The sequence below is a fragment of the Balaenoptera borealis genome (genome assembly GCF_965194805.1).
Source record: "Balaenoptera borealis genome assembly, chromosome: 19".
Lineage (NCBI taxonomy): Eukaryota > Metazoa > Chordata > Mammalia > Artiodactyla > Balaenopteridae > Balaenoptera > Balaenoptera borealis.
In genome coordinates this window covers 27,853,269-27,881,095 of record NC_138878.1, presented here as the reverse complement: position 1 = coordinate 27,881,095, position 27,827 = coordinate 27,853,269, and the positions used below count along the sequence as shown (strand labels likewise).

General features: G+C 47.6%; 1 protein-coding gene across 3 annotated transcripts in view; it reads right to left on the bottom strand.

Moving 5' to 3' along the window:
- The window catches only part of GNAO1 (G protein subunit alpha o1), a 170,728-nt gene that overhangs the window by 82,327 nt on the left and 60,574 nt on the right, over positions 1–27,827 (bottom strand). For all 3 annotated transcript variants that reach the window (XM_082366985.1, XM_082366983.1, XM_082366984.1), the window contains exon 3: positions 3,394–3,535. In XM_082366985.1, coding sequence (XP_082223111.1) covers positions 3,394–3,535 — 142 coding nt within the window. The remainder of the gene's footprint in view (positions 1–3,393; positions 3,536–27,827) is intronic.

The window sequence follows — 27,827 nt, the reverse complement described above, 5'->3', positions numbered from 1 at the left end:
TTCATGCAAAGGCGGGAGCTCAGCTGGTCCTTGCTGAGCAGGAAGAGCTCCAGGGGGAAGAGAGGGGAGAAGGCACAAGAGGCAGAGGCTGTGGTCTGAGCCGAGGCCTGGAGGTGTGGGAGTGCGTGTTATCTTTGGGGAGCAATCTGTGGTCTGGGGGGGCTGGGGCATGGGGTGTGTAAGGAGATCCCTGCTGTTTGCCCAACAAAGAGGCTCTTTCAGGCTTGGGCTCATGCACTGTCATATGGCCTCAGGTGAGTCCACACCCCAGAGAGGCTGCAGGAGAAACGAGTCAGTCCTCCCTCCACTGGGGGCCAGGGCAGGGGGCAAGCCAGCTGCCAGGAGAAGTCAAGGACGTTGTTCTAATGAGGTATGGCAAGGAAGCTCCTAGATGCTTCTCTGTATGGAGAGTATAAAGCTGGTTGGCCCAAGCAGGTGCTGGGTGTGGGGCTGTTTTCCTCCAGATACGCCATCATGGGTGGGGGGAGGATGGCGGACGTGTGGAAGCCAAGAGAGAGAAGGAGGTCTTTTCTTTACACACCAAAACACCAATCTGGGTCGGCTCTGCATGGGACGGTTCTCCCAGCATCCAAAGAGCAGATCCCCCAGGTGGGCAGCCCCTGGGAACCCGAGAGAGGAAAGAGTTTGGAGACCCAGCCTTGGGGTCGGGGCATCTGGGCACCAACAACTGGCCAGCTGCAGGCAGACCTGACTAGAGGGCGTCCAACACCCCAGGGCCCACCTCTGCCCCCGGGCGCAGTTCAGGCTGAACAGAGCTTCTCGTTCCCACCTTGCCAGGCTCACTTCTCACTCAGGGCCCTGGCAGTGTCTGCTTAGAGCCTCTGTCCCTCCTCCTCCTCCCATGGCTGGCGCCTTCTTACAGTCGAGTTTCATCACAAATATCCCTTCCAGGTTCAGGGGAACCTTCCCTGGCCACCCAGTCTGAAGTGGCTGCCCCCTTCCACCTCAACCCCCTGACAACTGATACACAGGCAGGCGGGGGATCCTTGCACCCCGCTGCCCAGACAGCAAATCCAGAGCAGCCCACTCCCAGGAAACACCTTCTCCAGCTGCCTGGCTCACTTTAGCCTAAGGTGAAATAACACAGGAGGAGGTGCCCCAGGGCCTGGAGGCCTTTGCCAGCCGGAAGCCTGACAAACCCGTGCTGCCCCGCAGACCGGTCAGGCGTCTGCCATGGTGCCACCTGCCGGAAGAGGACTGGGCTCCAGCTCCTCTCTGTGTCCAGTGGACTCTCCAGGGAGTCCCCACTCTGCTCTTGGTCTCCCTTCCCAGAGGAGCCTTTCCTGACCTCCTACTTGAGGGCTGTCTAGACCAGGAATCCCGCAGAAGAGAAACAGCCACAGAAGCCAAGGGGTCCCACAGTATAGTCCTTAATATATCACCTTCCTAGCAATTCCCAAGCAATCATCTCTCTATTCAGGATAATAAAATGGAAAAAAAAAAATCCCCCCAGGAACAACAAACGTTTTCCAAAACTGAAGAAAAGCATTCTGAAGTCACACTGACCGTCTGGGTTATAATCAGGGCAGGAGGTTTTGGGGAAAGAAGACTGGTTGGGAGGTGGACGTGGCGGTGAACACACATACTCCTGGAAGATCTCGCAGGCTGTGGTTGTGTGTGCCTGCGTGCGTGTGTGTTTGTGTAAGGTGTGTGCTGTGGACACATGAGCTTTTGCACTGGGCCTGTCGTCTGGTTAATTGAGATTCAGGCTCCATGCTCTCTCTTTGGCCAAAAGGCAGACAGAAAGACCAAAGGCCTGTGGCCTGCCCCATGTCTGAAGATCATACCAGGCATTTCCTGCTCTGGGCTTTAATGCCTGAGTTGACTAAAGTGAGTTAGTACTTGTAAGGTGCTTAGCACAGTGCCTGGCAGCTAGTAGGTGTTCAATACAAGAGAGCTATTTGTATAACCACTGTGGCCATTATCATTACAAATGAATGAAGCCCTGTAACTTGTTTGGCTACTAGTAACCTGTCTTGGCTACTTCTGATGATCTGAGTTGCTCTCTGCTCACTGGTTTCTCCAGCTCCACTCCTACTGTGCTCGTTCCTGTATCCCCAGCAAGGCCTGGTATATTGTACTCTCAGTGAATACTTAGTGGAAACAAGACTGAAGAACTCAGTGCCCCTGGTTCTGCAGGCCCTGGCTCTATGACCAAAACCAAAGCTGGTCCCTGGGGAGAAGTACTTCCTCTGCAGAGCCAGCTTCCAGACTCAAGACTCAGCCTTGCAGACGGGCAGCACCCGGCTTCCCCACCCCAGGCTGGTCTTGGACACGCTTTCAGTCACCCAGTTCCCATCTTCCTGGAGGAGGCAATGCCTGAGCTGGGATGACTCTGTTACATGGAATTAGGATTTTGTGCATAAAATATTGAATTTTACATTTAAAGCTATCTGTCACAGATGATTTATCAGACCCAGAGAAGGTGAGGATAGTTTTCCTCTGTGAGGGAGGTGATTTTTTAGCCAAGACAGGATATATATGTGATGTATAACCAAACCACGCAGTAATCGGAGATTAATGCTCTCCGTCCAGAGGCTCCAAGGAGGGGCCCAGGCGCTCGGAGGCCTCCACCTGCTCCCCTCCTCATGCTCCAGGTCACAGGAAGAGGATCGCTGGGTTTCAGGGTCCCACCAGGAGATGAAGAGTCTCTTTTAGATAGACTTATCTGAGGCTGTTTTCCCTCCCTCCCTTCCTCCCTCCTCCCCGCTTTTATTTGGCTTTGCCAGTATAGCTGTGTAAGGTTCAGTCTTACAGTTAACACAAATGTTTGCAAAGAGGCTTTTACAACTTATTCCATTCACCACTTATCAGATGCCTGGAAACTCAACTGAAAAACCGTCCCTGTTCTAGGATGTCGACCTCCTACAGGAAGGAGAGCCTCTTCGGTCCTCAGACTCACCTCGGAGGGGCAGAAAACACAACCCATGGGGCAAAGGAGGGAAGAGAGTGAATTCAAGGGTTGCCCCACCCCCAACAAGGTAAGGAAAGCTCTCCTAAGGAGGGAAGACGGTGGCCAGGTGGGGCTTGTTTTGTCTAAGAAATATTTTTTCTGTTCAAGTTAATTGCCCAAGGGCATGTACTTCGACAATGTTGTGAGAGTCCCAGTTTAGGGCAGTCACCAACCCTTTCTCATCTGCAAAATAAACCCTGGAATTCTGTGGCTGTTGTCTCCTTGGCAATTGTGCTGTGGCGGTCTGCTCGTCACCAGAGCCCCTGTTTGACTGTATTGGCCAGGTCGACTGGTACACTGGCCGGTGACACAGCACGGTCTCGTCGTGCCCCTGCACGGCAGCCTGGCCTTATAAAGAGGACGCAGCGGGTACCGCAGACGGCCCTCTCCTCCCCGTGTGCGTGCGCGCAGCAGCCTACCTTTCTCTCCTTGTCACCGTATTCGATGCCCAAAGTGTCCATGGCCCGGACGATGGCTGCCAGGGACTGGATGGTGTTGCTGTAGACAACGGGCTTGTACTGCTTCACGTCTTCTCCAGAGAAGCCATCTTCGTGGATGATCCTAGAGCAAAACCACACACAGCAAGCCTGATGAGTGCGCTGTCCACACCTGGCACCGAGCGTGCCGGGCATGTGAAGCCCCACCCCAGCCAACCTCCAGGCTTAGCTGGCTGAGGGCTGGGCCCAGCTCGGATGCTGAATTACTGAGCTGCTGTGATAAAACCACAAAATCTGAAGGAAAAATCGACCTAAATTACTGAAAATTAATCTGAAAAACAGAACAGTGGAAAAAAGAAATGCAGTCTTTTTTACATTCCCTATGTACAGTGAAAGAAAGATCCGTCAAGGGGTTGATAATACTTGAAAGCACTTAGAACACACACTAAGCACTCGATAAATGTTCGCCATTAGTATTTTCAAGCAAAGCTCAGGGTTTTAACTTAAATATCCACTTAGGAGTATACTGCTGAAGACCCCTGCGAGAAGCCTGCAAACGAAGAATACATTTTTTCTTTCACAGAAAACTTACACTGCTTTTAATGAAGGTAAGAGCACTCACTTAAAACCTTCCTCTTTGACAAGAGAAAAGCCAACAGAAGGAGTTGCCTATTCCCCATCCTCAGCTGGGACGTGACCGCTGTGTCACCCTTATTCTGATGGCTCTGAACATGCATGACATGGAGGACACGAAGGCGACACTGCAGTTCTCAGAGGCCATGCGACACTCCCTGCCCTCCTGTTCTCAGGTTCCTCTGGGGTCAGGGCTGAGGCTGGACATGCCCTGAGGTCCCTGTTCCCTGCAGATGGCGGCCGCTCAGTGAACGCCCACTGCCGACAAGGGTCTGGGGAGGAGAGAGAACTAGAGAGGGGGGAAAGCCAAGACTTTGCAAGAATCCTCTCATGGTTGAGGTAATTAAGAGAGGACAAATGGGTTTTAAGACTAACATCCAACATTAGTCATCCCCCGTGCAAACTCTCCTGTGGTCATGTTTTTTAGTCCAAGACTGAACACGACCTGTAACACGTACATCCACCTGTATAGTAGCTCAGACCTCCATTTCCACCTCCACAGCCCCTCTCCAGCCCTTCACGTCCTTCAGTACAGGAGAAAACTGCTAACAAGTTTTCTTTCTTTGTATAAACAGTTTTACTGAGATATAGTTCACAGACCATACAATCCACCCATGGAAAGCGTGTGATTCAGTACTTCTTAGTATATTCACAAGGTTGGGCAGTGACCAGCACAGGCTAATTTTAGACCATTTCTGTCCTCTCCAAAAGAAATCCTGTACCCATTAGCAGTCCCTCCCCATCCCCTGCCCCAGCAGTAAGCAACCACTCATCTGATCTGCCTTCTGTTTCTATAAATTTGCCTATTCTGGACATTTCACATAAATGCAGTCACACAAGGTGTCATCTTTTGTGACTAGTTTCTTTCACTTGGCATGTTCATCCATGTTGTAGCATGCATCAGTACTCCCTTTCTTTTTATTGCCAAACTAGATTCCATGTACAGATATACCACGTTTTACTTATCCATTCATCAGTTGATGGACAGTAATGACTCCTGTTATAAAATGTGACTTGGTGCTGGGTTGTGAGTCTTTATCCTGAGTTTCTCTAAGAAGCAGATCAAAATGACCCTATTGCCTTTTCACTGACTTTTATTAGCCTTAAATCCGTTTTTGTACAAGTTTCTTGAGTGTACACCCAGTCTGAGGTATTGGTGCACAACGCCAGGGGGATCTCAAAGGGAATTGTTAGTTTCCACCGTAAACAGCCAGAAAACTGGACAAAATACATTAAACAAGTGGTTTCAGACACTGGAGAACAGGCAGCACAGGACTGTGATCCGGAACAGAAAGGAAGCAAAGCGTGGTGAGTCCTAAGATTGCCTTGGGTTTCTGCCTGGAGGCGTCTACCAGACCTCAGTGCAGGGAGGGAGGACCCAAGCAGAGCACAGGGGTCTACTGAGCTGATGGGATAAAGATAAAAGTTCAGGAAAGCTGTGGGGACTGGGAATTGAGGGGCAGAGTACCAGAGAGAAAAGTGCAGAGAGAGAGCTCCAGATATCTGAACAGGGGTCTCTTTGAGTCTTTGGCTGAATAGACTGAGACTCTACGAGCTCAAGAAACAAGTGTCAGGGAGCTTATAAGGTGAACACCTCCCAGAGCTGGCCCAAGGCTGGGAGATGCTCAAGTTCCGACTAACCAGAGTGGAGAGCTGACACCTAGGGCATTTGGCAGAAACCCCAGAAGGCTCAGGCCATGGTAGTAGGGCTAAACTAGCCCTAGAGTAAAGGCTACATTAGACCTGCCCTGACAAAACTGAAAAATGGACCTCAAAAAGCCAAACTGACCCACAAGTAACTTAACTGCCTGACAAAATAAAATCTAACACTCTTTAAATGAGGACAACAAAATCCAGACACTTAATAATATCCATAATATCCAGCATCCAATAAAAAATTTCTGGATATGCAAAGGAGGAGGAAAGCATGACCCATAACCAGGAGAAAAATCAGTCAACAGAAGCAGACCCAGAAGTGACAGAGATGATGGGATTAACAAATAAGACCTCAAAAACACCTATTTAAAATATTTTCAAGAAATTAAAGGAAAACATGAATATAATGAGTAAAGAAATGGAAGATAAAAAAGAACAAAATGAAGTATCTAGAGAGGAAAATACAATATCCGAGATAAAAATTTCACTGTAGGGGATTAACAGCAGATTTAGACACACAGAAGATTAGTGAACTTGAAGACACAGATATAGAAACCATCCAAACTGAAGCAAAGAGAGCAAAAAGGCTGAAAATTTATTACATAGAAGTAAAATTTATATAATAGCACAAAGGATGGGAGGGGTAAAATGGAAATATACTGTTGAAAAATTCTTGTATTATACATGAAGTAGCATAATATTACTTGAAAGTAAAGCATGATAAGATACATATTGTAAACTCTAGAACCATCACTAAAAAAGTCTCCAAGACCAGACTCCCCTCAGAGGGTGACCTCTGGGTGACCTGAGAGGTGCAGCCTGGATTTACTGGTCCCCATGACACACTCTCCCAAGAAGCCAGTGCAATGAGTTTCTCATGCTTCGCTCTGGACCAGCAGGCCTTGCCACTCTCCCGGGAATACTCTCTAGACCCTCAGCTGCCTACAGGATTTCCTTCCACTAGGGGATGGGACTATCATTTTTCACACCTGTTAGTATTAATTCTTTACACCACCTAACAAGGTAGGGAGGGTAGGATGTTATTATACCCATCTGTAGAAAAGGAGATTGAGTGAGATTGAGTAACTGGCCTAATGGCTGTCAGCAGGCAGTGTGAGAGCCAGATGCAGGAGCAGCACCCGGGTCTCTGAGTACACAGTCCTTTCTGCCACCCCTCAGGCCTCAGACTGGACTAGGCAGAATACTGCCTGGAAGGTCTCACTGGTGCCTGGGGTGGCCCAAGATAGAGAAGCTTCATTTGGGGTTTACAAAAATGATGCAGTTTGGCCAAAAATTGCTCAAATCATGATTATTGGTTGCATAACTTGTTCAAACTGGCTTATATTAGCTTAAAATGGGGCTTCCCGCTTCTGGGTAGAATTTTACATCTTCCCTTCCCTCTGACTACAAAGTAGTAAGTACTCAACCATAGAAAAGTTGCACCATACAGAACACCACCAAAAATAAATAAATATTCATAATTCTACCGTTCAGAGAAAAAGGCTGGATTTTTTTAGTGTAAGCCCTTCCGTATTTCTTTCATGCCCCATTCTTCTCTGCTCCCCACCCCCTCGCCCCAGCACTGATTTCAGTCATATATCCTTAAAAGTATCACTTACGGCCCCTTTATTTTCTATTTCCCATCTCATTCCAGAGAGTGGTCAGAGCTTAGGAGTCAGAAAGACGGGGTCGCCAGCTCCATCACTGGTGAGCTGTGTGTTCCTGGCAAAGGATTTAACCCCTCGGGCCTTGGTTTCCTCAGCCGCAAGGAACTGCTGTGAGGAATAAATGTAAAGTGCCTATTGTATAGTAAGTATATAATATATAGTAGCTGTTAGTGATAATATCTTCATTCTAAAGTCAAAATCCCCAAAAAGAATTTCCTTCACTGGTGGTACAAAAGAAGCAGAATCATAACAGCCGCTAATGTTTGAGGGTTTAGTCTTTGTGTTAAGTGCTTTACATGCACCATCTCGTCTAATCTTCAAAACAAACCTAGGAGATAATTTTATCTTCTCTTGACAGATAGAGGAAACTGAGGCTCAAAGAGGTTAACCCAGTTACCCGAGGTCACGCAGCTGGTAAGTGTGACAGTGGCATTCGAGGCCGTGCTTGTGCCCACCAGGGGGATGCTGACAGGCAGGACTGCTTCTTCTGCTGGGATCCCTATATCTAGGTTCCCAGAGAACCCAGAGATTTCCCACACAAAGTGAGCATCAAAACATCTCCTATAATATCAGCCCAAGGAGTATGGGGCAAGGAAAGGAGGTGTTTGGTTAGGGGTTGGAGAGGCAGCCCAGGGGAGTCTGGTTTCTGGTTTCTTGTGACAGCCCAGGTTTGAGCCTTGGAGGAGGCCAGGCCAGGATTTGGAAAGCAGGAGTGAGGCTGCATGTGGCACCTCTGACATCTCACACTGCAGCAGCCCCAGACAAACCAAGCTTCATCTACATAGCTGAGTGACAGAGTGCAGAATCAAGTCCCAGAGACATCATCTGAGCCACTGGATCCAGCTATTCCTGAAGCTAACCCTATCCCTACACTTCTGAGTGATGTGAGTCAAACAACTCCCTCTTATTTTTGCATAAGCTAATCTGATTTGGCTTTCTGTCACTTACAACCAATACAGTCATGACTAAAACATGTTTCGTACTTTGGGAGACCATTTCCTAGTGCACTTGTTTATTAACTTTCTGTCTTCACCACCAGCCTGTCAGTCCCTGGAGGTCAGGTACCACATCTCATCCATCTCAATTCCTGCTCTCCATAACAAATGGCACAGGGCTAGGCTCTGAACAGTACTCAGGGGAAGTGGGACATAACTACATGAACCAGGATTACACTGATGCACAAGACCCACCCCTCCCCAAGGAGCTCACTAAAGGAGGCAGACGTGTGTGTGTGTGTGTGTGTGTGTGTGTGTGTGTGTGTGTGTGTGTGTGTGTGTGTTGGGGTGGGAACTCACCAGATTTCCTATGTCTTCAGAGCCAGGGTAGCAAAGGAGGGTCAAGCTAGATGCTGTGTTGGTGCCCACCCCAAACTCAGGGACTCTGAGGGGTGTGGGGTTTTCCAAGCTACCAAACCAGAAGAAACCTGGGGAGCAAGCAAGGGCTGATTCTGCAGCCTTGTGTGTTTGATTCTGGACAGGAGCCACCAGCTGGACTCTGGATACCTGGCAACACAATTGAGGGAGAAGATCCCAAGTGGAAATGGGGAGAGAGAGGGAGGGTAGCAGCCAAGCCTGCCGGAGCAGGTCTGAGCTTTCTGGGAAGAGGCAATCAAGGAGGGACCCCACTCCCACCTCCCCCCCACCTCCCCTACCCCAGCTCCTCTCTCTGCTGCCTTAGAGACCCTGCAGGGGGCCTGGGCTGGGGCTCCCTTTGCTCTCTGCTTCCCCCTCTCAGTGCAGGACTGTACTCAGCTGCAGTGAGACTCCCCAGGCACAGTGGCCTTATATGGTCACAGAACCACAGGCTTAGGAGCTGGAAGGGACCCTGGAGGATCATCTGGCCCCACAGCCATTCTCCCTCTCTGAATCACAGATGCTTCTGACACTGTGACAAACGCACCAACACACACACAGTTTTATCCCCCATTTCTGGAGGTTCACAAACGCACAGACTCTAAGCTGCTGGAACACATGATTTTTCACTCCATCTCCACGGTGGATTAAATGCCCCTCCTCTGCTTCCTTTTATCAGCACCCTTTCCCCGGCACCGGGACCATCTCTCCATCCTCCACAATAATCCCTTTAAGAGTTCAGATTAAGGGGGTGCTTTTGGAGCCAGACTTGAGACGTGTGACTGGGCAATTTCCTTAACTGCTTGGTGCTTCAGTTTCCTCAACTTTCCATGGAGATGGGCCTAGTAATTAACAGTGGCTACCCTCACTGGGCCACAGTATGTAAAGAAGAGGGCCTGGCACAGGAAGCACTCAATCAGCTCAGTTGTTATGATGACTGTTATTGATATTATTGCATTTGCTAAGTGGAGCCGGGGGAGAAAGTACAGGGTGCTGGGTGCCCGGTATCTGTCCTCTTGAGGCCAGGAAGTGACCCGGGGCCATGGGGCAACAGGGAGGCCGGACACCATGGGAAGACCCCTTCCCCCACAGGAGGAGGAGAAGCAGGGCTCACAGCCACAGGAAGGAAGATGGGGCAGGGAGAACGGGCACTGGCCAGACTGGAGCAGAGAATCTGCTCATTTATCTAATGAACATCACAGGAGCAGCAGTGGGCCAAAAAGCTAAATTTCCTGATTTGGGGGCCGATTAATGAGGTTATAAAATGTGTTTCTCATCACATGTGGGCTGCCTGGGTTAGGGTCAGTGGTCAGGGCTTCACTCGTGTGACCACTGACAACAGTTTCCAGTCGTCGGGGAGACCGGATCAGCAATGTGGCTCTGGCCCTAGAGCCACAGCCCTCCCCAGCGGGGGAAAAAGACCACCCTGGCTTCAGAGAACACAGTTTTAATCAAACAGGCAACAGTGAGATACCAGTGAGTTAATGAGCCACATACCAGCAATTAGGGGCTCCACAGAACCTACCGGAGCAACGGACCCGGACAGGATTGTAAAATGAAAACACCGGTTAGAGTACAACGTGTGCCCCATGCAGCCATTTGTATAAAACTAGATTTGTGTGTGATGGTGTTGGTAAGAGGTGGGGGTGTGGAGGGAGAAGGCGGGAGAGAGAAAAGATGACGTGGGAGGATGCTTAACAAAATATCATCAAGGTCACTTTTGGATGGTAGCATTCAGTGATATTTTTTTTACTCTCTTCTTATCATGTTTGTTTTGTTTCATTTAAAAAAACGTGCATCTGTTATTTGAAAGGACAACAAATCATGTTCAATGGGAGACAGACACTGGAGTTTATTAACGAGGACCATTTCGGCCGTGAGAGAAGAATCGAGTAACAAGGGGTAAAGTCGTCAATCAATAGGAATTTCCTGACATGTTTCACTTGGGTTCAGCCTGGTCCCTGCCTTCCCAGGGCTCTTGTTCCAGGTGAGAAAGCTAGTGCTGAGAATATGAGTTAACAGTATAAAGTGGCATCTGCCAAGGGCCAACTGAAGGGTATGTGCGTCAGACATGCTGGCTGCCGCCCAACAGCCATTCCCTTCTCACCATGGTGCGTTCCCTTCCCTGTCTCCCTTGCAGCTAAGAGTGACCATGTGATCCAGCTCAAGCGAGTAAGACTGAAGGGGAGTTGGCTAGACATGCCTCTGAGAAAGACTTTCTCTTCTTGTTCCAGTGACAGACCTTTGAGAACAGCTTTCCGGTCCCCTCATTTCTCCACTGCCCCCGTGTCCCTGGCTGTCCCTCCGCCAGCCGTTCCCTGGCTTCTTGCCTTAACATGTGGTTGCATGACGAAGTAAATACTGGAGCCATGGCAGCCATATTGTGACCAAGAGGTTAAAGGCCACCACCCTAAGGACGGCAGGTCAAAAGGGTATAGGGCATTCCTAGTGACACTGTGCAACTGCCAAATCAGCCGTGGTACTATCTGATGACAAAGGTCACGCTCCTACCATGATGCCCCCTGCCTGGGTAGGTAACTGTGACTCAGAGAGGACAGACTTGCCTACAGTCACATGGTTAGCTTGTGGCAGAGCAGGGACAAAATTTCCAGATGCCCTTCCACTGTGTCATAGGCCTCTCATCTACCTTAGTGCACCCCTGAGATGGGGGGGTGATGGGTGATACCAGCTAAGAAAAACATCTAACAATTGCAAAACAGAAAGATTTTTTTCCACTTCTGTCTTAAAAGCTCTAGTTCCCAATAACTTGGGGGCTTCTCTGAGGGTATTCTGTAAGCTTCTTCATTCAGCCCCTAATTCAGCCTTCATATATTTTTCAGGTACCGACCACGTACCAGTTAAGTGCTGGGGATATAAGAGTGAACCGACAGATACGAGCCCTGCCCTCATGGAGCTTGAATATGAAGATAGATATCAAAGAAGTACTTTCACAAATGGTTAAATTATAAGTGGAGTAGGTGCTACCCAAGAAGAAAAACCCAACCAGAAAGAGCTACAAGAGAAGGACCTACAGCAGGGGCGCAGGGTGGGTGCAGGGCCCACCTCTCAGGAAGCAGCATTCCAAGTGGAGTGGGAGCAGGCCAGAGAGACAGGGAGGGAGACGGGACTCCAGACTTGGGAGTGGGGCACAGCACAGGCAGAAGAGGCACTGTGGAGAGCCTGTGTGGTCTCTGCGTGTCTTCCAGAGCCCCCAGCTGGCACACGGGGTGCCGGGAAATGTGTGCTAAATGAACAGAAGGCACTTCATAGGCTGGCAGGTGGCAATGGAAGCCAGAGAGCCCAGTCAGGAAGGCTGCTCTGGATCTGGTGCTGGTGCAGGTCTGATGTTCCCTCCGGAGGGAGGATTCCACTGAGTCTCATGGAGAAGTACAAATAGCGAGTTAATTCAATGGGGGAAGCATCACAAACACCAGCCAGGCTACAGGCGCTGGCAGGAACAGCAGACCAGCTGGAGGCAGGCACAGCAGAGGGGAGGCACCCGAGGATAATGTGTGCGTGGCGGTGGGGACTGGCCCTGCTGAAACCCCCCCTCCTCTCCCTCTTGGAGCCCCGCTGACTCTGTTCTTGTACATATTCTCACTTGATGAAGTTTTGTGCGCAGTGGGGTTTGACCTGCAGGAGAGACCCTGGTCCCTGGTTTGCTGGATGCCACCAAGGGTGAAGACAAAGCAGGGCAGTCAACAGTGGTCCAGAGGGCACTGTGTGGGCAGGGACAGGGGGTTGGTGAGAGGTGGGCATTTCCAGGACCCGCAGCAGCCCAAATCCCCTAGGGGACACTATCCATCCATTTAGTTCATTCTACAAACGGACACTCACTGAGTACCTATTAGGAGCTGGATACACCCTGACTCTCCTACTCACTAAACGTGTGGACCACGGCCAGGTTAACCTTCCTGGGCCCAGGTCTCTCCTCTAGAAAACAGGGATAATGACTGTCCATCACAGGGCTGTCTGCAGTATTAAAGAATGTGTGGGGAGGGCCTGGCACACAGTTGGGCCCAATAACTGCCAGTCCCTAGTATTAAAGTCACAGACTTATCACAGACTAATCAGTGCCAAAGCAGGGCTAGACCACTCGCCTTGTCTCGCAGGCCACGGGTCCCCCGTACACCCAGTGCAGTAGTGCCTTGACCTAAATGAGTGAGAGGCTGGGGGCCAGAGGGTACCTATGTTTTGAATGACTGGCTCAGAGACCACCAGCTGCAGGTGTCTTACTAAGTAATTATGCTGGGCCCTTGTTTCTGATTTCCCAGAGTCCCAAGGGAGCAGAGGGACTGAGACCTGGAGGCCCCTGCTGAGAGCCAGAAGCTTTGCTCTTTTCTAGGCATAAAGGCTGTTTCCCTGACTGGCAGAGCTGGAGCCATCCTCAAGATTACTGCCTCCAATCTCCCACCGATGGCTTCCTCCTCCTCTCACTCACAAAGCTGACCACTACATGCCAGGTGCCATTCATATAGCACCCAGGAGGCAGTGGGGAACAGAACAGACATAGCCCTGATTTCAAGGGATGCACAGTCTAGTAAACAAACAAGCAAATAATCATACAGTGATAAACACAAAAAGGGGGTGTAGAGTTAGGAGCCTGAAAAGGAGGTGACATGTGAAGCTGAGACCTGAACGATGAGATGGAGTGGATCTTGGATATATGTGAGGAAGAGCATTTCAGGCACAAAGAACAGCTCGTGCAAAGGTCCTGGGGCACCTTGTGTGTGAGAAGGATGGTGAGGAGCCAGCTGGGCTGGAATGAAGTAAATAACCAGGAGAGTGGAGGGGATGAGGTCAGAGAGAGCAGTGGGGATTTGATCACACAGGACTAATGGACTACTTATATTTTTTCTTAATACACATTATACAGTCACCTATTAAAATAAAAAAAATGTTCATCTGTGTACCACCCTGAACCATCTTAACTTCCAACAGTTCTGCTCTAAGCATGGATCACTTTAAAATAGCAGCTTTCCCTCCTCTTTCCCTGACTTCTCCAGCCCTGCCTGAAAGGGCTATTCTTGGAACACTCACAGATTCCAACTCACACAGCTAAGGAAAAAAGAAGAAGAAAAAGAGAAGAAAAAAAAAAAATCAGCCATCATCCCGTCACCTGGAGGGAAGCACCATCCTCATGTTAGTGTAAATTTCAGTTCTTTCACCTGGGAGTCCATATTGTTTCCCCAGAGACGGAATCACACCGTGTGGCTCTCTGTGTCACCAGCTGTTTGGGGTCCCATCATCTGAATGGGCCCTGAGTCATGCAGCCAAACCCCTACCAGTGGACGTTCGGGTTGCTTGTGGATGGGAGCTCTTCCCAGCTTCAACTACGAGCCTACTCCTCCCAGTGAAGGCAGAAAGCTACGAAAACTGCACAGAACAAGCCAGAGGCTGTACGACTCCGGCCTCACAGGCTGGGCTAGAGTGAAGCACGTGGGCACAAATGGGATCTTTCGGCTATTTGAAAAGAAGACATGAAAGACTCGATTTGAAACCCAGCTGTTTAATTGTGGGGTGAAGTTGTATGGTATGAGAAAAGTTATTTAAGAAATAAGTAAGATCCCTTAGTGATTCATACTATATTTAGAACCTGATATTCTAATGTAGAATAATATAGAATAGGAGGGTATTTAAAAAGAATAGTGTCAGGCAGACCAATCCCCCAGGGGAATGACTGGTACAAAACAAGGGGTATGTCCTATTGACAGTGACTTGCAGAAATCTGTTATAAAGATGCCATTTTTAATGAGGGGAAACTCAGGCCAGAAGCAGAGATGTCAGCTGCCAATTGTCACCAGATGGAGCCAGGGGCAAGGCCAGGACTTTTTGTGATTCCAGTACACAGCCTCTGCTGCCATTATCTGGAAAACAATGTGGACCTTGACCTTTCTCAAGACTCCCAGTGCTGGGGGGTGGGCGCACGCAGGCTCTCATTCCACGGGGGGCATGATGCTCTGAGCACTGCCTTCTCGGGCTCTGTTCCTTTTTCTCTTCTCAGTAGGGTGGGTAGTCTGATTCCTGGGACCCCAGCCTTGGATTAGAGACATCATGCCTTGGACTTCGAGGCAGAAGACCTAGGTTCTTATGCAGTTTGGCCACTGACAAGCATTGGAACCCCAAGTGAAGTGGGCAGGAAAAGGCCCCCAAGAGCCGGGGCCTCTGGCCAGCCCTTCTCAGGTCAGCAGCACTGGCCTTGGCCTGGGGCTCCACCTTGGGGTTAGAGGAAATCCTTCGAGGCAGCTCTGCCAGCCTCCTGTGAGGATACCCTCGGCCTCCTAATCCACCCTCAGATTTCAGCCACTGGCTCTTCCCACGCTAGTGTTTTGAGAAGAATACTGGCATTTCCTGTGGCAGCTTCTACCCCAGTTTTGTCACTCAGGAGACCTGGGGTCTGGTCTTGTCTCTGCCACCGAGCAGCTGGAGTGAGTCACTGGGACTTTGGATTCATTTCTTGTGTGTTTTGCCCCTGCCTCTCGGACAGGTCAGGTGCCACCTTCGGGCCTGGGTTGTGTCAGCTCCCTGTGGTCACCCTGCTTCACTCAGCTTAACCAAGCTCTGTGGTCATCTTTATGTCTTTTTGGGGTATAACAGATCACAAAACATGGGGGTAAGCAATCAAAGGGGCTCTTGGTGGACAAAGGGTTGAGGAGATCTGAAATAGAGGCCTCTATCCCTCACTGAATTCAAGGTCTGCTCAGATGTCACCTCCTCAGACCACTCTGGCTAAAAGAGGCCCTCCATCATCCCCTGTCCTTATCTTGCCTTACTTTCCTTCAAAACAGTTATCACCGCCTGACATAAATATATGTATTTACTTGTATACTGTTTCTCCTTCAAAACAGTTATCACCACCTGATATAAATATAGATTTACGTGTATCTTATCTGTTTTCCCACATACCAAAGAGCTCCATGAGGGCAGGGACCCTGTCTGTCTCACTGACCACAGCACCGGAAGTCGTGCCGGGCACACAGTGAAGGATCAATAAACGCTGGTTGAACAGCTGAACAAAACAGGTGATCGCTCAGGACCTCATCAGCTCTAAAATGGTGGTTCCACACATGACTCGCTTCTGCAAAGGTAGGAAGCTTTTAAATTGTGAGCCTGGAAACATGGGTCCCTCCCTGGCCCAACACCACCTCATACCCCTGGCTGCTGATCCCATGTCCACCTAGGGCGCTGAACAGCCTTCTCCCTGAAGGCCCAGGATCTGAGGCCTTTTCCTTAGTGGTTTACCAGGATCCCCCCCCACCTTACCAGCGCTGGTCCACCCGCAAACCCCCTCCCCCTTAACCCTAACATCCTGCTTCTCGTAGGTTTTCTAAGAGTGAGGACATGCAGACACCTTACATTGCCCACTCCACATCGCTTCTGGGAAAATCCAAAGCTGTTTTTTGAAATCCAACTGTTAAATTCATTGGTTGTGTTGCAAAGACAGGACAGAGAGCTTTATGGCTCCCGACCCTGTTTTACGATGCCTTATGTAAAGACGTGAGCTTTCGTTAAACACAGTAAAAGCCTGTGAGTGAGGCAAATTGGCTCAATGTCGATTTTCCTGACTGAATCTAAGTAACATTTCTGGTTTCCCATCTGCCTGATTAGGGCAGCTGCTAGATTGCCCTTTCTTCCTCCACTGACATAATGAAATGAAGTATTCTTATTAGTGCATTATGTTTAATATATGGATAATATTATACACCAGGGGGCAGTTTGCACAGCTTTCTGATTATATTTTGTGGAGAAAGCATGAGTGAGCCCGCAGCGCTTTGCTCCTCTTGTTCAATCCTTGGGAAAACAACCCTTCCTGCCTCCAGTATGTTTGTTCATTATTTATGACCCCGTTCATTAGTCCCTGGATGTGTTCTCATGAACCCCAGGAAACAGAGCAAAGACCACTAGAGTCTGCTATTGCTGGCAGACAGCTCACAGAACAGAAAGTCACCAACTTGAGCCACCTAAAACATCTCCCTTTCTGACTCCAGACTGACAAGTTCAAAAGGCTCTGTCACCTAAGCAGACCAGGTGGGACTCTGACAGTCTGTGGGCGGGCTCCTCTCTGGGTTCTTCCTGGCCCCCTCACCACTCGCTGTGGGATGCAGTGGTGACTCACTGCGGAATACGCCTATGAGGGATGATGAGCTTTGTAAACAGCAAATGAGGGCTGGAGTAGTATCTGCTGTTTTTGCTTGCCCAGTTCCTATTCTCCCTTCCTTTGGAGAACCATCCTTCCTCCCACTTTGGGGAATCTCCCTATCCCTAGCCTAAGTTCCAGAGGTGAGCCCCTGATCCACACCTGGCCAGTCAGTGTAGTGCACACCTGGATCCAGCTATGCCTGATGCTAGTATATTCCTAGGCTACTCAGTTACATGAGCCAACGTGTTTCCTTCTGTGCTTCAGTCACTCTGAGGCAGGTTTCTGTTCTCAGCAACCAGGAATTTTGACGACTACAGATACACTGCACAGCCCTTGGGATTTTGTTTGGAAGGATGGCAGCAGGACACTGGACTAGCCACAAAGACTTGCTGATGTGAAAGACGGTGCAGTTACTACACACAACTGGTTACTGCGTAACTCATGAGGGCTCTGAGGGCTACAGTACTTCAGGAAAGCCTCTGCTCCAACCCTACTTCACAGTGGCCAAGTCAAGCTGGAGATCACTTTCTCTTACACGCGTTCCAGGGACCAGCGACTCCCAAAGCACTCTCTGCTGCCCCTCAACGCCCCCCCCGCCCCCAAAATCGGGAACTTCATTCTCCTTGCTTCCCTTCTCAATTACAGATGCGGGCAGCCTGGAAAACACTTATCACAGGCTCTTGGTTTTTCTCTTCCTGTTCTTTTAAAATGAGGACTTGTTTTGCTTTCCCTTCTTACCACTGATTGAGCAGGAAGGACACCAAAACACCACCAACAACCGGCAGAGACAAAGGGGCATGTAAAGAATCCCCTGTTCCCTGGTTTAGGCTGCTGGGCACGCACCCAGGGGGCAGCTTCGGGATTTCCCACAGAGCCTCCCAAGCACTGCCCCAGATGGTGGACCGTTCTAGGTGAACATTTGTTCTCAAACAGAGAGACAACAAAACGCTCTTCTCAGCTTCCTGCCGAGGAGAGTGCAAGGCAAAAGGTACAGGTCACTGAGACAGGGCAGGGTTCCTTGGGGAAATCGCATTTCTCATGCCCTCCAGGGAAATGCTTGTGATGAAGTCTGCCAAAAGCAAGTCTGAATGCACATTCCTCTCCGGAGTAACGCACTTCTCCCCCAAACTTAATGGCAGTGGTCAGTTGCCACGCCAGCTTTGCCAGACAAAGGGGCCACGTCTGCACTCAGGCCCCTGAACCTCTCCGACGGTACCATGTAAGCCGCATTCTTCTGGTTCCCCGTGTCACCCGTTTGTTGAGTGTTTGAACGAAAGTGAGGGAGAATTCCAGGTGAGGGCATGTCTTGCCAGACTGAGAGAAATACAGTCACAGAAACATGCAGCAGAGTCCAGCCCAGCCAGCCTTCCTTCCCCGGCAGTGCATGTGGCCCAGAAAAGATGCCAGTCTCCGTGTGGTGGATTTAAATAGCCCCGCCGTGGCCTCCCGGGTTTCCCATCCCAGACTTTCTCAGGCAGATGCAAGCTCCTCATTCGTAACCACTATAAGTATGATCGCAATCCAAAACAGAGAGTCCACAAAAATCACTTTGCGGGCTTCCACATCCACGCTCCTCTCCAGGGATGTTGGAGTTGGGGCAGCGTGTTCTGCTCTTGAGGCCAAAAGCATCCACTAGGGCTGCAGGTGGTGCGGAGGCCTCTGACAGCCCAGCTGCGGCCTCTCGGCCTGTCTTTGTGGTGGCCGGGGCTGGCAGGTCATGGAATCGGGGCTCAGTTGGTGGTTCTGCTGCTCGTCTGTGAGGCCAGCAGGAGGCTAAGTAGAGTCTGGTCCCTCATCATGAACTCCGAGCCGCTGCTGAGGAGCAGACCTGCTCCTGGTCCAGTGGCTGGCAGCTGAGGGATTTCAAATATGAATCAAGTCTGAAATTGGCTCACATGGAAATCAAGCAGTTCACGGAGGCGCCTCTCCAGCTGCCATCCTGAGAATCTGTCCACTTGGTCAGGCTCTCCTCATTGGGATTTCAGGTAAAGACAAAAGAAAAACACACAATGCCTATCATCCAAGTCTGCTCGAATGCATACCGCTCAGCTACAGGGGGAGCAGGGAGAGCTGGGTCCTAGGGAAGAGTAAGGATGGCCGGCACCTGTTGACCCCACAGTTGCCAGCGCTGTGCCCAGGGCTGGACATTCATGCATTCAATCCTCCCAATGCCCCTGGGACCTCAGCTCCTGGCATCCAGCTCAGCACAGCTATATGAGTGTGAGTGCCAGCTCCATCTTAAAGATGAGGAAACTGGCTCACAAAGAGGTTAATGCACTTTCTCAAGGTCGGGCAGCAAGTAAACATGGGTATTCCCAAGAGCCCAAGCTCCTAACTACTGTACGGACAGCCCGCAGACCACAATTTCCAAGGAATACTGATGATATCAAGCACATTTGGAGGAAGGAGACCAGGCTGGTGAGGGGCAAGACTTCTGACCAACTGGAAAGGAGGGGAAAGGCATTAGGAAGCGGTCCCTACAATCAGGAGGTTGCTATTACCACGCTGGCCCCTTAATCGGTAAGTCTTTAACACCTTTCCAGTGTCACAGCTTAATCCTCATCAAATGAATGCCCTGCTCTGCCCCTTCTGCTGACCCTTCACAGCACTGCCTCTGCTCCACTCACCGCTCTCTACCTGATATTTCTATTCCTTACGATGCGTCTCAGCCCTCTCGCTGGATGGAAAGCCCCTTGAAGGCAGAATCCAGCTCAGATTCCTCCTCCTGCCCCAGAGCCAAACCCATGGTTGCTGAAGGAGTGAACAGTGAATGAATGAATGGGGCCTGTCCTGGAAGACCCCTGACACTGTGTGTCCCCACCAAATTCACTTTTGCTTATTAGCACCCTTGCTAACTGCTGAGACAGCTGTTCTAAGACACTTCCGCATCAAATGCGCTTTAAGCTCCAACATGCAGGATGATCAGCATGGTCTGGGTGCAGGGATGGTTAGAGCCTGGGAAGGATGGTGGGAAGGGGAAGAGAACATACACGGTTTTCCAGCATCGAATGTGGACACAAACAGGGGCTCCCAAGAATGGACTTCAGTTCAATGAACACTTTGCCAACATCTACTCAGTGCAAGGCACAGCCTTTGCCTCTTTGAAGCAGATCACGCCCCGCTACAAGGACGCAGCATTCCCACCATGTGTGAGGCTGACAGCGTACCAGGTCCTATTTTGGTGCGATGGCTGCAGTGCCCGAGGGTGGTGCTGCCCGTGCCCTCGGAAACCAGGCTGCTCCTCTTGCGCCGGCTCCAGCATCCCCAGCTCCAACACAGACTGGCCGGCTCACGCCGATCACAAAACGTCCCTGGGGCTCTTCGGCTGATCATGCAAGAATATGTAAGCAAATATCCTGCTTCCCAGTGTGGGGTCTGTTGTTTCAAGCCCATCACCGTGCTCTGAGGCTCAGATCATGGACCATCTGAAGCCAGGCATGTGTGCCTGGTGGCACTTTCCACAAAGAACAAAGTGCCCTGTGCAGGAGCGGCCTGGACTGCGATGTCCACACCCAAAGGAGAAGCGCCAACAGAGCTGTGGAGGCCGGGGCTGCACAGGGCCCCCCTGTGCAACTTCAGACTAAACCTTCACCACATCCTGCCCCAATCCCTCATTTCTCCCAAAAGAGATGACAGAAATTCTCCCTCTGTCTCCTCAGCTCCCCCTGATCCTATGGCAGGAGGGGCCACTCAGAGGCTACGAGTGTGTCAGGGCCAGAGTGTGGAGGGCAGCGAGCCTCTGATACCAGTTCCAGGGAAGCCGTGGGGACGTGGAGCTGGGCCTTCCTAGACAGCAAGTCTCAGGACTTCAGGAATATTATCATTACCATCATGTCCCTGAGCAAAATAAAGGGGAGAGGGCTGGACGAGGCCGTTCTCAGGCCGGCTCTGCTGCCTCCCTCTGCTGTAGAGACACAGCAAGGGGCTTTCTGAGCCGGCTAGTGTGCCACTACCCAGAGCAGTGACAAGTACCCAACACTCCCTTTTGGGTTTTCTAAGCATTTTCACAGATATTACTTGAACAACAATAACAGTTTCTACTGATTAAACACTAACTTTGTGCTAGGCATCTGTGTATATTATCTCATTTAATCCTCACAACAAGATCTCAGGAATAAGGAACACAGTTATCCCCATTTTACAGATAAGGAAACTGAGGCTTAGGGAGGTTAACACACTGCTTGGCTAAAGTCTCAGAGCCGGTTAGCAGCAGAACTGCAGGTGGAAGCAGGGTCCCCTTCATAACCTCCATCCCAACAGCCCTGGTAGTGGCCCCGTTTCACAGTAATGGGGGAGGTATGAGAATCAAAGCGACTGTCTGGCCCACCGTCCCAGAGCGCAGGCCTCATACTAGCCATCTGCAGCCTGGAGTTGGGCCAGAGAGAGATGTGTTTTGTTTGGCCTGCAGTGGTTTCGTTTTTTGTTTAGTTTAGTTTTTTTCATTGGAGCAAACATTTATAAATTAGGAGAATTCTCACAAAGAGATACTAATTTCTGGCTTCTCCTGAAAATATCGGACATGCTGATCTGCCTTCTCAGGTGGCACCTGAGTTTGGCTGCCTGCTATGGGCAGGCCAGTGCTCTCCAGTGATCCACTGGCCCCACTGATCTGCAGCCCTCAGTCTACTGCCTGCTAGCCCTGTTGGCACTGTGACCCCTTCAAAGAGCCAGTTAGTGGCATCAGCCATGTTCCCGTGAGACTGAATGTTTCCAGCATGTTGGTAGGAAGGAAAAGTGCTAAACTAATGGCAGACTTTTGTTCTTGTTTGTTGTTATCCTAATAAATATGGGTGGGAATAATACTAATAAATATGGCCAGGAATTTGACAGGTCCAATGAAACTAGAGTATTTAGTGGGAACCATGTTCAAACTTGTGAAACAGATCCAGTTTGCTTCCATCTTTTAATGCAGCCTCATTGGAGGATGTGACACACCCCATGGACCTGACAAGAAGCACAGCCAACCAGAAGTCTCTGCACAGCTGGAAGTTTGGCCACAGGCCATGTCTGCACTTAAGTGCTGCTTAGTCAGACACAGGGAACACTAATGACAATCACGTGGCCTCGGCTGCCGAGAAGTGGCCCAGAAGTGATGGGAAGCAAGCCTCTTGAGCTAGCCAATGCAAAGGCACTTAGCCAACCAGCAGGAAAGGTACCTATGCATGGGTTGGCAAGGAGGAAGGAATCCAATCTCTAAACACTGGAGTGCCCCAGGGCTCAGACCTTGGATTGCCTACTCAACATCTCCACTTAGATATGCACTAGGCATTACAGACTAAATGGGTTGGTCACTGAACTACTGATTTTCCCACCAAACCTCCTCCTCTGTCAGCCTTCCTGTCCCGGCTAAAGGCAAATACTGTTGCCTACCAAAGACTCTGAGCATGATACCTGCTCTCTTTTTTGCTAAAAGGGAGATTCCTAAGTGTTAAAGAGGTGTCAAAGACATAGTAACACCAAACGCAAGAGGAACTGAAAGAGAATTGAAAAAAGAACTTTCCCATCATGGGATTCAATGTTATAGAACTCCTGGTCCTTGTTACCATCACAAATCATCTTGGGGGTCATCAGCAGTGCCCAGCCCACACAGCAAGGGACCCTGGAGCACACGATTCTGGAATCCAGTCCAGTGTCTAATCTGATTCAAGCAGATGAAAGAGCGGAGGGGGCTTTAGGGCATGGGGGTATGTTAGGGTCCCGGGTGCCAGTCACGACAATAGCCTGCCCAGAGGAAGGGAAGGGTAGGGGGTTACCCAGTCTCAGCAGATCCACTGGAAACTGAGAGAGGATGACAGGAATTCTGGGAACACAGCAACCTGAAAGAGATTAGCATCTCTAATCCATCTGCCCATCCTGAATCAGAGAGTCGCTGAGGCCTTTGGGTAGACGGGGGTACATATGGGAGATAAAAGTGAAACACTGGTGTGAGGATTTCTCCCTTTTACTTGAAGAGCAGCTTCAGAGAGCTTTGGAGCAAGAATCAAAATCTGCGGATACCCGGAAGAGACTGGCCAAGAGAGACCTGTGGACCCCAGTGTGTGTGTGGGAATCTGGGAGGAGGGATTGAAATTGGCTTTGCCTGGTTGGCCCAGGTCTCCCTAGACCTCAGGAGGCCACGAAGGAGCTGAAGAAGTGGGCTGCATTTCCCCTGCCCCTGGGACTGAAGGAGAAAGGGGAAGCCAGGGAGAAAAAACTCCTCCTAGACATCCCAGGAGCAAACCAGTAGCTCACCTACCTTGACACCACTGGCCCAGAGGGTGAGGGCAGCTCCACTCCACAGTGGAGACCTGCCACTCTGGACTCCACAACCAGAAGCAATGAAAAACTCACAACATGCTTCAAGGTCCCAGCAGAAGAAGATCAGTCAGAATAAACAGTGTACATGTTCCAGGAGACAAATGACAAGTCAAACAGAAAATCACATGTGCCCTAAAGCAAGTCAGGAAAGACATAAAAGACTTCCTGCATATTAAAAAAAAGTCTTCCCAACTATAGTAGGTGAGTCCCTGTTGAAATGTGAATTAGTGGTCTGGAAGACCAAAAGGAAAAATCATCTTCAAGTACAGAGCAAAAGTATAGAGAGATAGAATTCATGAGGGAAAAGACAAAAGACCTGGAGAAAAGACCTAGGGGGATCTAACTTGAGAATATTGGTTGTTCTAGAAGAAGGAAAGGGAACTGATGGAGGAAAGCCAGTAATTAAGTAACAAATATAAGATAATTCCAAGTAGCTAATAGAAGATAATTCCAAAAAAAGACCCAAGTCTGCAGATTGAAAGGGCTCACAAAGTTCCAGGAAGGGTGGCAAGAAGGACATACACACAGGTTATCCTGGTAAAATTCCTCAACTTTGAGGATGAACACAAAACCCTAAAAGCTTCTAAACAGAAAGAACATATTACCTATAAAGAAAAAAAAAAAAAAAAAAAAAAAGACTGACACCGGACTTCTCATCTGAAATACTACAGGCTAAAAGAGAGTAGAATACCATCTACAGACCACTCATAAAAGAGAACCGAAATCCCTCAAATACTGATACTTTGTATTTTGCCCATTTTTTTTTTTTTGCCCTTCAGGGCAAAAGATATTTGCCCATATGCAAGGATCCACAGTTTTACCACCCACACATCCCATCTATGGAAAATACTTAAAGCAACAAATGACAAATGCACCAGAACAGAGACTTCAACATGGGCGGCGGGGGGGAGAGGGGGGTGGGCAGGGCACAGGGAACGAACAGGTCAGGAAAGCATGATAAATATGGATGTCTGCTTGCACACTTGCTCCCTCCCCTTTCTCCTAAATCTAAACAGAGAAAGGTAGACTCTCTGGGAACAGAACTGATAAATAAGGGCTCTGAAAATAGAAGGGACATACTATCAGGGAAATTCCAACCACAGCCCAAAGCTAAAAATATTAAATTATCCTAACAAAATCAAGGAGTTGAAAAGGAAGGGAGTAAAAGTCTTCCAAGGTCTCATCTTAAATAGGGGACAGGGAAATAATTCTAAAGGTCTCATCCCATTGAAGTAAAGAAAAGTAGAGAGGAAACAGAGCAACTTGGAGGGAGAAACAGTTATTTTGTGTTATCTTGCTTTCAAATAATCAGAGAGCAATATGTATTTGATTATGAATTAAGGGGGAAAGAATGTAACCTTTAATAAGACGGAAAAGTAGAGAACTTCCAAATTGACAAGGGAAATGCAAAGCAACTACATCAAACCAGCACAAACAAGAGGAAAGAAAAACATGGAAATAGTGATGGAAGGAAATTAAAAACATACCAAAATATGGAAGGAATAAAGTCAAGTACATCAGTTAATGAAGAAGATGTCAGATTGGGATTAACAATTTGAACAAAAAACAAAACCCATGAACACAATGTTTTTTAGAATCTAACTAAAATAAAGGTATGTAGAAATGTTGAAAATAAATGCATAGACAAATAGATAACAGGCAAATGCAAACAGAAGGAAAGCATGAGTGCCAAAATTAATTAGATAAAGGGGAATTTCAGTTGAAAAATACTGCAGAGGATGAAGATGTTTGTAAAGATAAGAGGAACACTTTATGAAAAAGTTACAACCATCAGAAACTTGCATGCATTAGACACCAGAGAAGCTAAATATACAAAGCAAGTATTAGAAATGGAATAAATAAAATATTGATGTGAAATTTCAAGGATGGTTATTTCAGAAATTGACAAATCTTATAGGCAAGTATTAAGATAACAGAGAAAATGAATAATATAATTTGAATTTCTAGAAATACGCAGGACCTTACATTCCTTGAACACAAAATAAACTATTTTTAGGGACTGGATCATTTACAAAAACTGATTACATGTTGGGTTGCAGAGATAAAACCTTAACAAATTTTACAAAGGAGAGCTTTTATATACCACAATATCTAATCACAATCAATAAAATTAGAAATTAAAAAAAGTGAGAAGAAAAATATTGACTTAGAAATTAAGAAGCCCACTCCTAGATAAATCTAGGATTGAAGAGGAAATCAAAAGGGAAATGACAAACTAGCTAGAAAGCAGTTAAAGAGACTACTTCATACCAATTCCCATGGGGCAGAGCAAAAGTCACGCTCAGAGGAAATTCAAAGGCTCTATGATTAAAGAAGGAATATGAAAAATAAAGAAACTTAGCCCTCTTCTTAAGAGATTACCAAAAGATTACAAAAAGAACAAACCAAAACGAAAGGAACATGACTGTAAATTAATAAAGTTAAAAGCTGGAATTAATAAGATTAAAAAATAGTAGAAAAGTGGAGAGTACAAATAAATACAAAAACTGAAAATAAGTAAAATAAGACTTTAATGAGACTAAGAGGAAAAGAGCAAATTTACAAAGATCAGAAATGAGAAAGAAGACCCAGCCACAGCTGCAGAAGAAAAAAGCAAAATCAAAAGAACACCACATGCAGCCCTATGGCCACAAACCTGAAAACCTGATAATTCCATAGACAAACATAAATTACTAAAATTGATCCAAGAGGTAGAGGAACATTTGAAAAAACAAATTACCATAGAAAAACTGGAAAGATGATCAAAGATCTACTATTGAAAATGGCGCTAGGTGTTTAGTGCCAATAGATTCAATGAATTTTATCCAACCTTTAAATGACAGATAATTCCAACATCATTTCAAGGATTCTAGATCATACTAAAAGATGGAGAGTTCCCCAATTAATGCTATGAAGCCACTATAACTTTAATTATTAAAACATGAAGAAGATAGCACAAGAAAACTATAAGCCATTCTCATTTATTAAAATTGATGCAAAAATCATTTGCATAACTGAATCTAGCTAAAGTATCAAAAGAAAAAAACATGTTACAACTAAACCTGTTCATCCTAGAAATGTGAAGTAGTTCAACATCATTATCCATAACAACTACAAAGATGGGAAAGTCATATGCTCACATTAACAGATGCCGGAAAGGTACCTGGTAAAATTTAGATCATTTCTCATTAAAAACCAGGAATAGAAGCTAATTGCTTACACCAAATAGAAACTATTTACCAAAACTCAATAGCAAATATAATTTTAAACAGGGACATTCTAAAATCATTTTAACTAAAATGTAGAACTAGATAAGGGTGAGCGTAGTAATCACCATTATTATTTATCATGACCTACTACTACTATCTAATGTAGTAAAGCAAGAAAACGGTATCAATGTTGTAAAATAAGAGCTAAAATAACCTTTTTGATGATATTTGGATATCCAGAAAACCTAAGAGACTACTTTAAAAAAGAAAAAAAAGTCTACTATAATTAATAAGAGAATTGGTAAGGTGGCTGGATCTAAGATAAATATTCAAAAATTAATATTTTTTCTAGTAATAAACACCTAAAAGAGAAAATTAAAAAACAGCCTATCCACAACAAAATTATAAATATCTAGGGATAAATTATATAAGAAACTTACAGAACCAAATGAAGAAAACTATAAAAATCTTACTGCCCACCAGTTCTATTCCTAGGTACATACCCAAGAGAAATGCGTGCATAAGTTCACCAAAAGCTATGAACACAACTGATCCTAGCAGCACTACTGGTGATAGCTCAAAGCCAGAAGTCACCCCCATCACTTTTAGAAGAAATGAATAGAAATGAATAGAACTGAGGTTAGTCACACAATGTAATACTATACGGCAGTGAGAAGAAACAACGACATCTATACCCAACGGTGTGGATAAACCTGAATGTCAGGTAAAAGACAAAAACAAGAGTACATACTAAATGATTCCATTTGTAGAAAATACAAAAATGGGCAAAAATGATCTATGCTGTTGGAAGTCAGAAGAGTAGGGGTGATGACAAAAAGAGATCAGTGCAGGCCATGTTGAGTATCCAGGTGTGTTCATGTGAAAATCCATTGAGCTGTACATTAGGATTTGTGTATTTTTACTAGGTATGTTATACTTCAAAAAAAAAATTTTACTGAAGGATATAAAACCAGATTTGAAGAAAAGATACATGTTCTCGAATAAGAACACAGTATTATTTTTAAAATCTCCCCCTTTGTATAATGGAATTTAATACAAATTTTAGTTAGAATTTCAACAAGGTTGTTTTGTTTTGTGTTTTTAATTGGAAGCTCAATCCCAGGAAGACTTGACATCTCCCTCCCACCCCCAGGCTGGGGAGGAGGTAGAAGCTCAATGCTGGATCCCCCATCACACTCAGCCACGCATGCATGCCTCAGCTCTGCTGCCACAAGAGAATAGAAGCATGTAGCCCACGAAGTCAGAGCCAGGCCTCCGAGACCTTCCATGTCTGTGCAGACCTCCTGCTGGGGGTCGAACCTGAGCGGGACCCAACAATTGTAGTTTCAGCCTTGAAACTAGCAGGGTGGTCCAGTGAGAGTGCCTGCTTTCACTCCAAATAGATGAAAAGAGTGGCCAATATCTGCTCCACTGGGCTGGAAAGAATCTTTTCATTTCTCAA